At 58.6% G+C, this 11382-nt stretch overlaps 1 protein-coding gene across 2 annotated transcripts in view; it reads left to right on the forward strand.

The window, feature by feature from the left end:
- SLC2A1 (solute carrier family 2 member 1) overlaps positions 1-11055 on the forward strand; it is a 29355-nt gene extending 18300 nt beyond the window's left edge. For both annotated transcript variants that reach the window (XM_072771601.1, XM_072771600.1), the window contains exons 3-10: positions 5941-6101; positions 6239-6479; positions 7128-7290; positions 7381-7568; positions 7766-7870; positions 8310-8411; positions 9377-9580; positions 9968-11055. In XM_072771601.1, coding sequence (XP_072627702.1) covers positions 5941-6101; positions 6239-6479; positions 7128-7290; positions 7381-7568; positions 7766-7870; positions 8310-8411; positions 9377-9580; positions 9968-10168 — 1365 coding nt within the window. In that variant the 3' untranslated portion in view covers positions 10169-11055. The remainder of the gene's footprint in view (positions 1-5940; positions 6102-6238; positions 6480-7127; positions 7291-7380; positions 7569-7765; positions 7871-8309; positions 8412-9376; positions 9581-9967) is intronic.
- Positions 11056-11382: the final 327 nt, after the last annotated feature.

The following is an 11382-nucleotide window of genomic DNA, read 5'->3' on the forward strand; positions in this document are numbered from 1 at the left end:
CCCGCCAGTGTGACCAGCAAAAACATCCCCCCACACAGCCTGGTGTCCCCTGCAGGGCCAGATGGCCCCGGGTTGAGCACCACTGCAGGAGAGAAGGGGGAGGGTGGGTTCAGAGGGGTATGGGTGTGCTCTCTGCAAGGTGAGGAACAGCCAGCTCGTCGGGGAGAAGGCAGAGAAGCAGCCCAAGCGGAGGTGTGGGGTGCCTGGGTGGTACGGGGGGGGGGGGGGGGGTCGGTGGGAGTGCGAGGAGGGCAGTGGGGAGCCAGGAAAGGCTGTGAGGGGACCACACAGGGACTCGAAGATCCGTCTGCCGGCAGGGGAGGCTCTGGAGGTCAGGGACCAGGGAGGAGGCCAGAGCGAAGGCCTGGCCTGGGTTTAGAGAGAGGCCGTGTCGGGGCCCTTCCAGAGCAGCAGTGTGGGTGGTCAGAACCTCTGCTGTGGGGTCGGGGCCCAGCTCCTGGCTCCAGCCCGCTGCCTGGGCCTCTTCCAGGCCCCAGAGAGGGGCCCCAGGGGACCTAGCAGGTGGGGCTATCTGTCCAGCCCCACCTGTAGCATCTGCTCTCGACTCCCAGCTGACCCTGGGGTGTGACCGAGGGTTGCTGTGGAGACAGAAACTCTGGACTGAGGGAGGCTAGCTGCGGGGGAGGGGAACACAGGGCCTAGGAAGCCAGGGCCAGGCTGAGGCACCCAGCTGGGCATGCTGGCCCTTTCCTCTTCCTAACTGGGGCTCAGAGCTGAGGTGGCTCTAACCCTCTCACCCCCCAGTAACATCCTAGATGAGAGCGCAGGGGCTGGAGAGCGAGCTCTAACTCTCCGGCTCACAGGATGATCTAGAAGACTGTGGGGTGGAGAGGGGAATCTACGGGGAAGGATGTTGCGACCAGCCAGAGGTTCCAAAGCATACCCCTTCTCTTGGCAGTAATCTAGAATTCTAGATCAAGAATTTGGCAGGGAGGCCAAATCCAGCCAGCAGCTGTTTTTGTACAGCCCATGCGCTAAGAATGGTTTTTACATTTTTAAAGGGTTGAGGGGGGATCCCTGGGTGGCGCAGCGGTTTAGCGCCTGCCTTTGGCTCAGGGCGCGATCCTGGAGACCCGGGATCAAATCCCACGTCGGGCTCCCGGTGCATGGAGCCTGCTTCTCCCTCTGCCTGTGTCTCTGCCTCTCTCTCTCTCTCTCTCTGTGTGTGACTATCATAAATAAATAAAAATTTTAAAAAATTAAAAAAAAATAAAGGGTTGGGGGGACAGGTGGAGAAAAGTCTGCACCTGTGGCCGTACGTAGTTAGCAGACCCTACCTGATGCTTTCCATCTAGCCCTTTATTTATTTATTTATAAACAATTCAATTTTTTAAAAAAGATTTTATTTATTTATTCATGAGAGACACAGAGAGGCAGAGACACAGGCAGAGGGAGAAGCAGGCTCCATGCAGGGAGCCCGACGCGGGACTCGATCCCGGGTCTCCAGGATCACACCCTGGGCCGAAGGCAGCTCTAAACCGCTGAGCCACCCGGGCTGCCCGTCTGTCTAGCCTTTTACATACAATGCTTGGCAATCTCTGCTCTAAACTTTGGCTTGTATGCTTCCTGCTGACAGGGAACTCACTACCTGTGAGGTGGGCAATCTCATCCTCAAACCTAGAAGGGTTTTCTTCCCTGAGCTGAAGTCTGCGCCCTGGGGCTCTGTAGGCTGCTGGGGTTTCTGTGCCAGGCAGGGTCTGAGGACACACTCCTGGAGGTGGGCCCCTAGTTCTTGAGGTTCTTTCTGGCACTGTGAATCCCTCAGGATAATTTGTCTCTGGGCACTTTAAAAATGGGGACCCTTGGGATCCCTGGGTGGCACAGAGGTTTAGCGCCTGCCTTTGGCCCAGGGCGCAATCCTGGAGACCCAGGATCGAATCCCACGTTGGGCTCCCGGTGCATGGAGCCTGCTTCTCCCTCTGCCTGTGTCTCTGCCTCTCTCTCTCTCTCTTCTGTGACTATCATAAATAAATTAATTAATTAATTTAAAAAAAAACTAAAAAAAAAATGGGGACCCTTGTCTGTGCCTCGTGCTCCCCTGAAGATGGCACTTCTCTGCTGGAGAGAACAGGGGTAGCGTGCGGAACAGCTTATTCCATGTGCGGGCCGCGGACTCTGGCTCATGCCCAGGGCTGACTGCAGACACTGCCCAGACACAGAGGAAGTCCGAACTTCCTCTGCAGACACGCATGCATGTGGTCCTTCTACAGTTACGGGGCAGGAAGTGAGGGGATTCCCAGGGAGTCAGATGTGATGCAAGCTTGCCACCCCCAGGAGAGCCCCAGGCTGAGGAGGAGCTGTTCACTGGGAGCGCCTGTGCAAGGGCCTCAGCTGCCCAGAGCAGCTCACTTCGCCATGCCACCCCCCACGGGGTCTCCAAGTGGGCATCTGGGGTTAACGAGGGGAGACTGGGCAGCTTGCACCCTGGCTGCTGTTTGAGGATTGCCTTTGTGAGCTGGCAGGGGTAGGATGCTTGGGCAGACCTGTCTGGTTTTAAGGCCATAGAAGGATCTACCCCCTAATTTTTCTGAGACTGTCATAGGCAGGGTTGGGATGGCCTCTCCTTATGTGTCCCCAGTAGAAATCTTTGATGTGGCCTAGTGCATTTTTAAACTAATATTTGTTCCCAAAAAAGTCCTTGAGCCCCTGTGTTTTTTGGTTGGTCCAGATATTAGTGAATTAAAAATTGCCATCATTGCTGGGGAGATGGGGGGTAGGGAGCAGAGATGGCAGGTGGATGGCCAAGCCTGGCGCCTGTGCGTGCAGGCCTTTGGTGCCCTGATGGGGAGTAATTGAGTCCTGGGAAGCAGATGGGAGGCGTCAGGGGCAGAATCCAGGTGAGGCCTAGGGCAGGTGTTGCGTGGGTAGAGACTAGGACAGATCCAGAGGGAGAATTGGCGGGACCTGGTGATTGACTGCGTGGGGGTGGCGGCAGGAGCGAGCGTGTCTCCCAGGCTTGTGAGGAGCAGGTGAGGAGCGAGCTTTCGGGAGCACAAGCCAGGCTCATGGAGGCTGCCGGTGACCCTGTGGTGGGACTGGGTCTGTGGGCTCCTTTTGAGGGAATAGGCTCTTTTTCAGGTAAGGGCACTCAGCTGCGGCTGGGATGGATGGGGAGGTCAGCCAGTGGTGGAAGGTGACCCCAGAACTCCTCCCCATGGAGGATTCTTCTGATTGTTCAGGGACTTGCCGCCTTTCCCGGGCCAAGGGCCAGCTCAGCCCCATGTGGGGCATAGACCCCCGGCAGCGAGAGGACACAATGTTCCCACACCAGCAGCAGAAATGGAAAACCAAGCCTAGCTTCTTCCCAGAAATGTCAGGTGTCAGATCAAAAGGCAGGAAGCCCCAGCACAGCCTCAGCCTGGCCAGGAAGGGCTGCTGCGGGGTGGAAAGGACGAGCCTGAGGCCACAGGGAAGGCAAAAGGGGCTGGCTCCCTACCCTCACCCACCCCCATAAAGTGGTCTGAGTAGCAGGGTTGCTCATGAGCCCCTGAGCTAGCTCTGGACAAGGCTTGGTCCTTCTGACTTGTTACCACCAGCGCACCCTTAACCGGGGCTGGAGAGCCCCCGGGAATGTGGTCCTCTTGTTGGCTGCCTCAACATCTCCAGCCAGCCTCAAGAAGAGGGTTAAAGACCTGAAAGCTCAGCCTCACATGTTGTAGCTCACTTAGGTAGTAAGGCCTTACTCAGCACTTGTTGACTCTTTGCACGCAGTTCAGGCAATTCCATTAGCAGACGACTTGGCAAAAATCAGAATGATATGTGGAGAGTTCTCTTGAGATAGCATCTGAACCACGGGGGCGCACAGGGAGACCCTGAGAACTACAGGAGGCAAAAATTAAAGACTATCTGGGACAAATACCTCTCCCTGCCCCTGTAGAGAGCCCCAAGGGCAGCAGAGTGAGATCGGCAGAAGGGAGAGAGATTTCCACCCCGATGATGGGTCCTCAGTGGGGCGAGTGTCATTTATCTGGACCGTCCCCTTGTCCAGGACAGCTTGTTCTCTGCAGATCCTGATAAATGGAGCATTACTTCTCCCAACCAGTCCTTCTCTGAGGTTGGTTCTATCCCTTGAAGAACAGAAGCACTTTGTTTTGTTTTGTTAAAATCTGCCTTTCTGCCCCCAGCGGAAGCAGGGGCTCCCAGGAGGAGAGCCTAAGTAAGGCCCTCTCCTCATTGACCCTTCCATCCACTCATCAGGATAGGCCCCCGTGTGAATCCAGTAGGCTCCCTGCCCTCAGACTTCTGGGACCCTTTGAGCTGGATCTCAAAAGGTTTCAGCATGGTAAGGTGGCCGGTTGGGCGCTCTGGGCCAAGTAACCATGGATAGTGTGGAAACGAGCCCTAGAGCTGGGGTAGAGATGGGGGCAGGTGGGGACATGGGGGCTGATCTCTGGCCCAAGCCTTGATTTTTAATTAGGGGCTGCAGGGTTGGTAGGGCTTGGTCAGTGGTCTGCACTGCCCTTGGGTTGGTTCCAGAACCGTCCCTTGACTCGGTGACGATGCTGGGCACTGTGCAAGCACTCTCTGTCTCATTAATCCCTTACAGCACTATGACATGCATACTGCTACTGTCGCCGTCCCAGATGACATGATTTGCCCTCAGTCGCAGTGGCAGAGTTGTCTAGGTTCCTCACCCCTGCGCTGTCTGGCTTCTCGGGACCCATAAGTAGATCATTAGGGCCACCTCCCTCCCCTCCCCACACCCATGTCAACCCATCCTAACCCCTGGAGCCTGGCCTCCTGTCGGGTGTCTGCAGACCTGGGATAGACCGTGGCAGCAGGGCAGGAAACAGAGGCCAAGGACCCATCACAACCGTGAGCATTTCTGGGACTGAGGGCCTCGGTTTCCCCCTTGGCAATTGTGGCTACCCACCGCCTTCCGTCAGACCCCTGGAGCTTGGGACGATTGGGGGTTCCAGAAGCAGTGGAGGAGGTCATGTAAGGGGTGCTGGCGGTGGGCTGGGGGCACAAGGAGCCGAGGTGGAGCTGTCAGTGGTTGAAGGGAAGAGGGCCAGTCAGGTTTGTGACCGGCGGGAGCCAGAGCATTCAGACTGAGCACGAGTATGTGTATGACGGTGCGTGTACACAGGAAGCTGTTTCTGGGCATGTTGGGCCCATGCCCAGCGCTGCGGGCAGCTGGGTGGGTCAGTCCAGTCCTGTGGCCCTGGGTGTGTGTCGGTGTCGCCTGAGAGTAGGGTGAGTGTTCTCGGGCAGAACCGGTGGATCAGGCCCAGCCCCCCTTGTGTGGGGCAGGGCTGGTGGGCAGGCGCCTGGGGCAGGTGCTTCCAGTTCCTGGAACTGCTTCCTTGTCCTTAGCCTTCCCCATCCCTCCCAGCTGGGCACCTGGCAGGGGGGAGGAGGCCATGGGTCCTTCAGGGTGAACCCCCACGAGCAGCTGGGCCTGGCGCTCAGGGAGCAGTTAGGAGAGGCTGGGGAGCCCGGCTGGAGCGCAAGGTGGTCACACCGGGCCGAGGGTGAGGGTGAAGTCAGCGAGCCTGCCTTTCCCTTTGTCCCCAAGCATCTGGAGCCAGCTGGCCAGCTGTATTTCCTCCCCAGCAGGGGGGGTTGGGGAGAGTGCCCAGGTGGCAGGAGCCTAGGGCCTCAGGCATCTTGAAGAGAAAGGGGCCAAGTGGGGGGAAGCACTTTCTCCTGAACATCTTCCTGCCCTGGGCCTGACCGTCCACCGTTGGCCATTTGCTGGCCTCCCCAGCAAGTTCTGTGGGACATGTGACACCACAGGGCCCCGGGAGCCACACCTGGGGAAGCATGACAGCCCGCACCACTCCTCGAGATGGAGCCCAGCCCCTGGTTTCTCACCTGGGGAAACTGAGGCCCACAACAGGCAGGGGCTTGGCTCAAGGACATGCAGTGAGTGGGGGGCCCGACACCTCGCTCAGCGGGCTGCTTCTCCCCCTGTAGGTGATTGAGGAGTTCTACAACCAGACATGGATCCACCGCTATCAGGAGAGCATCTCCCCCACCACGCTCACCACGCTGTGGTCCCTCTCCGTAGCCATCTTCTCTGTAGGAGGCATGATCGGCTCCTTCTCTGTGGGCCTTTTTGTGAACCGCTTTGGCCGGTGAGCAGAAGGGGTCCTGGCCCTGGCCAGGGAGGGGGGAGAGACTTCCCTGCCCGTTCGGGGTGTTGCCTGTGACCTAGCCCCTGGGAATCTGGGGAGATCCAGGCACCCACCTGACCTGTGACCCCCACCCCCAGGCGGAACTCCATGCTGATGATGAACCTGCTGGCCTTCGTGTCCTCTGTGCTCATGGGCTTCTCGAAACTGGCCAAGTCCTTTGAGATGCTGATCCTGGGCCGCTTCATCATTGGTGTGTACTGTGGCTTGACCACAGGCTTCGTGCCCATGTACGTGGGGGAGGTGTCCCCTACGGCCCTTCGCGGGGCCCTGGGCACCCTGCACCAGCTGGGCATCGTTGTTGGCATCCTCATTGCCCAGGTGAGCTGGGGTGGGGTCTCTTTGCTCGGCACTGCCCGCACCCCACCGCTTCAGTGGCTCTCGTGTCTGTGTCCAGATGATGCCCTGACTAGAATTCTCACCCAGCCCTCCACAGCCCAGCGAGGGGCAGCCTCATGGCACACACGCTAGGAGGCCCGGGTCCCGGAGAGCACTGTGCCGCTCAGTGCCCCTGGGGCCTCCCTGGTGGAAGAGCCAAGTCCAGATGACTTGACCCCTCTCGTCCCACCGCCTCATCCCTGTGTCTTGTCCTTTCCCTGGGATCCAGCCCCAGGGGAGCCCACAGGTGCCTCACATGCCAGGCTCTCCTGCCTCCAGCCTCGATGCCTTGACCTGGACACTGCGTTCTCTCCAGGAGGCTGTCCCCCCCCATCCCCAGAGCTCCCATGCCCTGTGACTGCTGCCACATCTGTAGCCGTGCCACTTGTCCTCCCGCTGGTGCTTTCCCCGGGTGGCAGATGAGGGACCCAAGGCACAGAGAAGCGAAGCTTCCCGGCAGCGCCCCAACAGTTGGGTGCTTGCTCTAAAGCAGCAGCCCACGGCACAGCAGGCGGAGGCCAGAGGGGGAGCCAGCGGCGGGGGCCAGGGCAGGGGTGCTCGGGCCACCTCCCACACCCCTGCTTCCCCCAGGTGTTCGGCCTGGACTCCATCATGGGCAACGAGGACCTGTGGCCCTTGCTGCTGAGCGTCATCTTCATCCCAGCCCTGCTGCAGTGCGTCCTGCTGCCCTTGTGCCCCGAGAGCCCCCGCTTCCTGCTCATCAACCGCAATGAGGAGAACCGGGCCAAGAGTGGTACGGGCAGGGCCCTGCCCTCCTCCCCATCCCCGGCCCCGGCCTCCTTCTGGCTCTGAGCCACCCCCACCTTCCCTCCGGTCCCCCCAGTGCTGAAGAAGCTGCGCGGGACGGCGGACGTGACCCGCGACCTGCAGGAGATGAAGGAGGAGAGTCGGCAGATGATGCGGGAGAAGAAGGTCACCATCCTGGAGCTGTTCCGCTCGCCCGCCTACCGCCAGCCCATCCTCATCGCCGTGGTGCTGCAGCTGTCCCAGCAGCTGTCGGGCATCAATGCTGTGAGTGCCCCTCAGCCGCCCCTTCCGGCCCCGCGGCCCAGGTCCTGGCCGAGACAGACCAGCCCTGCCCGAGGACAGCCATCCCTGGCCCGGTGCGGCGGGCCCTGTGTCTGTGACCCACCCCGTGTCCTGTGGGGACAGAGGCAGGACAAGGGCCGCGGCCCTGGCCGAGCCCCAACAGCCTCTCCGTGCCCTAGGTCTTCTATTACTCCACGAGCATCTTCGAGAAGGCGGGGGTGCAGCAGCCCGTGTATGCCACCATCGGCTCCGGCATCGTGAACACGGCCTTCACCGTGGTGTCGGTGAGTCTGCCCGGGCCCCACCTCCGGTCCGCTGCGGCGCAGGGGGCCCAGGGCCTCGCGACCCAGTGGACCCAGTGGCAGCGTGTGCTGTGAGCCAGGCGGGTGTCGGGTTTCTCCTAAGTGCCGGCTCCTCTCATCCTCGGGTCACGCTCCTTACTCAGTGAAACCGCGTGGGGCGCTGACGCTCACGGAAGCGCAGCGGCTCACCCGGAGTGGCAGCCGGGATGCGCCCTGTCCGGCTCTGGGTGGGCCCCGCCGTCACCCCGTCCTGCTGCTTGGAGCCAGCTCTTTGCCCCTCGGGTCCCACGTGGTCCCTCGGCCGAGCCCCGGGGGGAGGCAGTACCGTCTTCCTGGGTGTCTGCAGCGCCGTGTGGCTTTGCCAACACCTGGGGCGAGCCTCTGGGTGCGGCGGGGTCACCAACACGGTCTCTGCCCACAGCTGTTCGTGGTGGAACGCGCCGGCCGGCGGACCCTGCACCTCATAGGCCTGGCTGGCATGGCGGGCTGTGCCGTGCTCATGACCATTGCGCTGGCGCTGCTGGTGGGTTACGGCGCCGGACGGGGGCGGGCAGCGGGGCTGGGGGGCGCCCACGAGAGTTCCCGGTCCCACACTGACTGTGTCTGCCCCAGCGCGGCTGGTGGCATCCAGAGCCCGGGGTGGGGGGGGGGGGGGGCTGCCCTCTCCTCCTCCCCTCTCCGGGCTCAGGGCTCACCTTCCAGCCCCCGAGGCCATCCCCTTCCACCCACTCCCCTCTGGTCTCCCACGGGCTCCTCCCCGGTGGGTGCTTTCTCACCACAGCACCTCTGGCCCAGGACCCAAGTCCCTCTCCCCAGGAATTGCTCTGCCGGGAAAGCCTTTCAGGGTCTTCCTCCCGGGCCTTCGTTCATCTTCCGAACAGCCCTAGAAAGTAGGACCCACTTCCCCAAGTCATGGAAGCATGCCATCTCTCGGCACCCACCACTGCCCCGTGTAGTCCAGTTAGTATCCCATTATGCAAGTGAGGAAACGTAGGCCCAGTGAGGTTAGGAACGCAGCAGATAGAGGACAGAGCCAGGAGCCGACCTCAAGCCTGTGGCTCTAACCTCTGTGGGAACCGTGTGCCACCCACTTTCCAGGCACGAACGCTCATTTTTCCATCCTCTGGTCAAGGAAGCCAACAGTATGGTCATTTTTAACACCTGCCCCCAGCAAAGCTCTTCCACATGATTCGGCTTCAGGCAGACAGCTCTGCATCCAGAGCCGGGGACCGCAGGGACCTTAGCACCTTCCACATGCACAGCAGGTTACCATTCCCAGAGGGAATGCTCGAGCTCACACTTAGTCCTACAGGACTTAGAGCTTCGTTCAGGTGAGGAAAGCAGGACCCAGTGGAGGGTACCTGAGTCACGTGGCCGATCAGGATCAGCCCCAGGCCTCCTGCTCCCAGCCCAGAGCTCTCAGCCCTGTTCCTTGGTGCATCTATCACAGCCTAATCTAACTTTCCACCCCTCTCTTGTCCTCAACAGGAACAACTGCCCTGGATGTCGTATCTCAGCATCGTGGCCATCTTTGGCTTTGTGGCCTTCTTTGAAGTGGGCCCTGGCCCCATCCCATGGTTCATTGTGGCTGAACTCTTCAGCCAGGGTCCTCGCCCAGCTGCCATTGCTGTTGCTGGCTTCTCCAACTGGACCTCAAATTTCATTGTGGGCATGTGCTTCCAGTATGTAGAGGTGAGAACCCCCAGTCTCCATGCTTACGGTTCTTCCACGCAGGACCCCGCACTGTTGTGCAAAGTGCTCTCCTAGCTCTTCTCATTAGAGTCCTGTGGAGGAGGAAACTGAGGTTCAGGAGCCCAGACCACAGCTAAAAATGCTGACCACAATTCCAGGGTTCTTTCCTTAGCTTTGAATGGTCTCCCTTCTGTTCTGCAGGGGGACCCTGCTCCCAGGAGCCCATTACAGGCCAGGTGCAGGCAGGCTCATTGAGTCATCCTAGCATTCCTGGGTTGTGGGTAGCTGTTCCCTTTTTCAGATCAAAGGCCCCAAGTCCTACAGGCCAACGTTCTACAGCCAGGCTGTAGGGTCAGTACTCCAACCAAGTGTATGTGTGTCTTTCAGCAACTGTGTGGTCCGTACGTCTTCATCATCTTCACCGTGCTCCTGGTTCTGTTCTTCATCTTCACCTACTTCAAAGTTCCTGAGACCAAAGGCCGGACCTTTGATGAGATTGCTTCCGGTTTCCGGCAGGGGGGAGCCAGTCAAAGTGACAAGACACCCGAGGAGCTCTTCCACCCCCTGGGGGCCGATTCCCAAGTGTGAGGCGCCCCACACCACCAGCCTGGCCTGCTCCCAGCAGCTCCAAGGATCTCTCGGAGCACAGGCAGCTGGATGCGATTTCCAAACTGACAGATTTCAGCAGAGCTGGGCCTGGGGCTCCTTTGTTCAGCCAACAATGATGTCCAGAAGAGTATTCAGGACTTCTATGGCTCCAGGATTTTAACAAAAACAAGACTGTTGCTCAGATCTATGCAGACAAGCAACAAGTTTTATAATTTTTTATTACTGATTTTGTTATTATTTTTTTATCAGCCAGAGTCCCCTGTATCTACACCCCAGACTTCACCCCGAATGGCTCAGTACCTGAAGGTGGGGACCAAGTCCTGCCTAGACACTTGCCTTCTTCACCACGCTAATCTGTAGGGCTGGACCTATGACCAAGGACACACTAATCGAACTATGAACTATGCTGCTTCTACCCCAAGAGGTAGCTGTGGCCACTCTCTTCTGAGGCCTGGATCTTCCTACCCTGAGGGTTAGGCTCCATTAGGGTTCGCCCTTATCCATCTCTTCCTGCCCAACCACTCAAAGTAATTTTGCCTTGCCTGAGACCAGTTGAGAGCACTGGAGTGCAGGGAGGAAAGGGGAAGGGCCAGATTGGGCTACCAGCTTCTAGTCTCCTTTGCACTGAGGGCCAGACGATCACCATGAGAGGAGGGCCATGGGAGGCTGAGAATTCACTGCTCAAGAAGACATGGACACTCCTGCCCTGCTGTGTATAGATAGAAGATATTTATATATATTTTTGGTTGTCAATATTAAATACAGACACTAAGTTATAGTATATCTGGACAAACCAACTTGTAAATACACCACCTTACTCCTTCTGTAACTTACCTAAACAGATATAAATGGCTGGTTTTTAGAAACACGGTTTTGAAATGCTTGTGCTTTAAGGGTAGGGAGATTTGGATGGGAGAGGAGCACCTGCTACAGTGACTCTGGGTTTTGTGACTTGAGCTTCCAAGCACTTCTGATCAGCACCCTCTGCTGCTTAGTCCAGGGCCACACCACCCTGAATGCACCTGACCTCATCTGATCTCCAAAAGCTAAGCAGGGTCCGGCCTGCTTAGTACTTGGATGGGAGACCCTTATTGCTTAAAAATCTGTATGGTCCCCCTTATTCAGAGAAAATCAAAATATCCTGGCACTCGAGGCATTTCTATTTCACATGATAACTGGTATTCAAAAATGAA

This window comes from Canis lupus, chromosome 13 (assembly GCF_048164855.1).
Source record: "Canis lupus baileyi chromosome 13, mCanLup2.hap1, whole genome shotgun sequence".
Taxonomy (NCBI): Eukaryota; Metazoa; Chordata; class Mammalia; order Carnivora; family Canidae; genus Canis; species Canis lupus.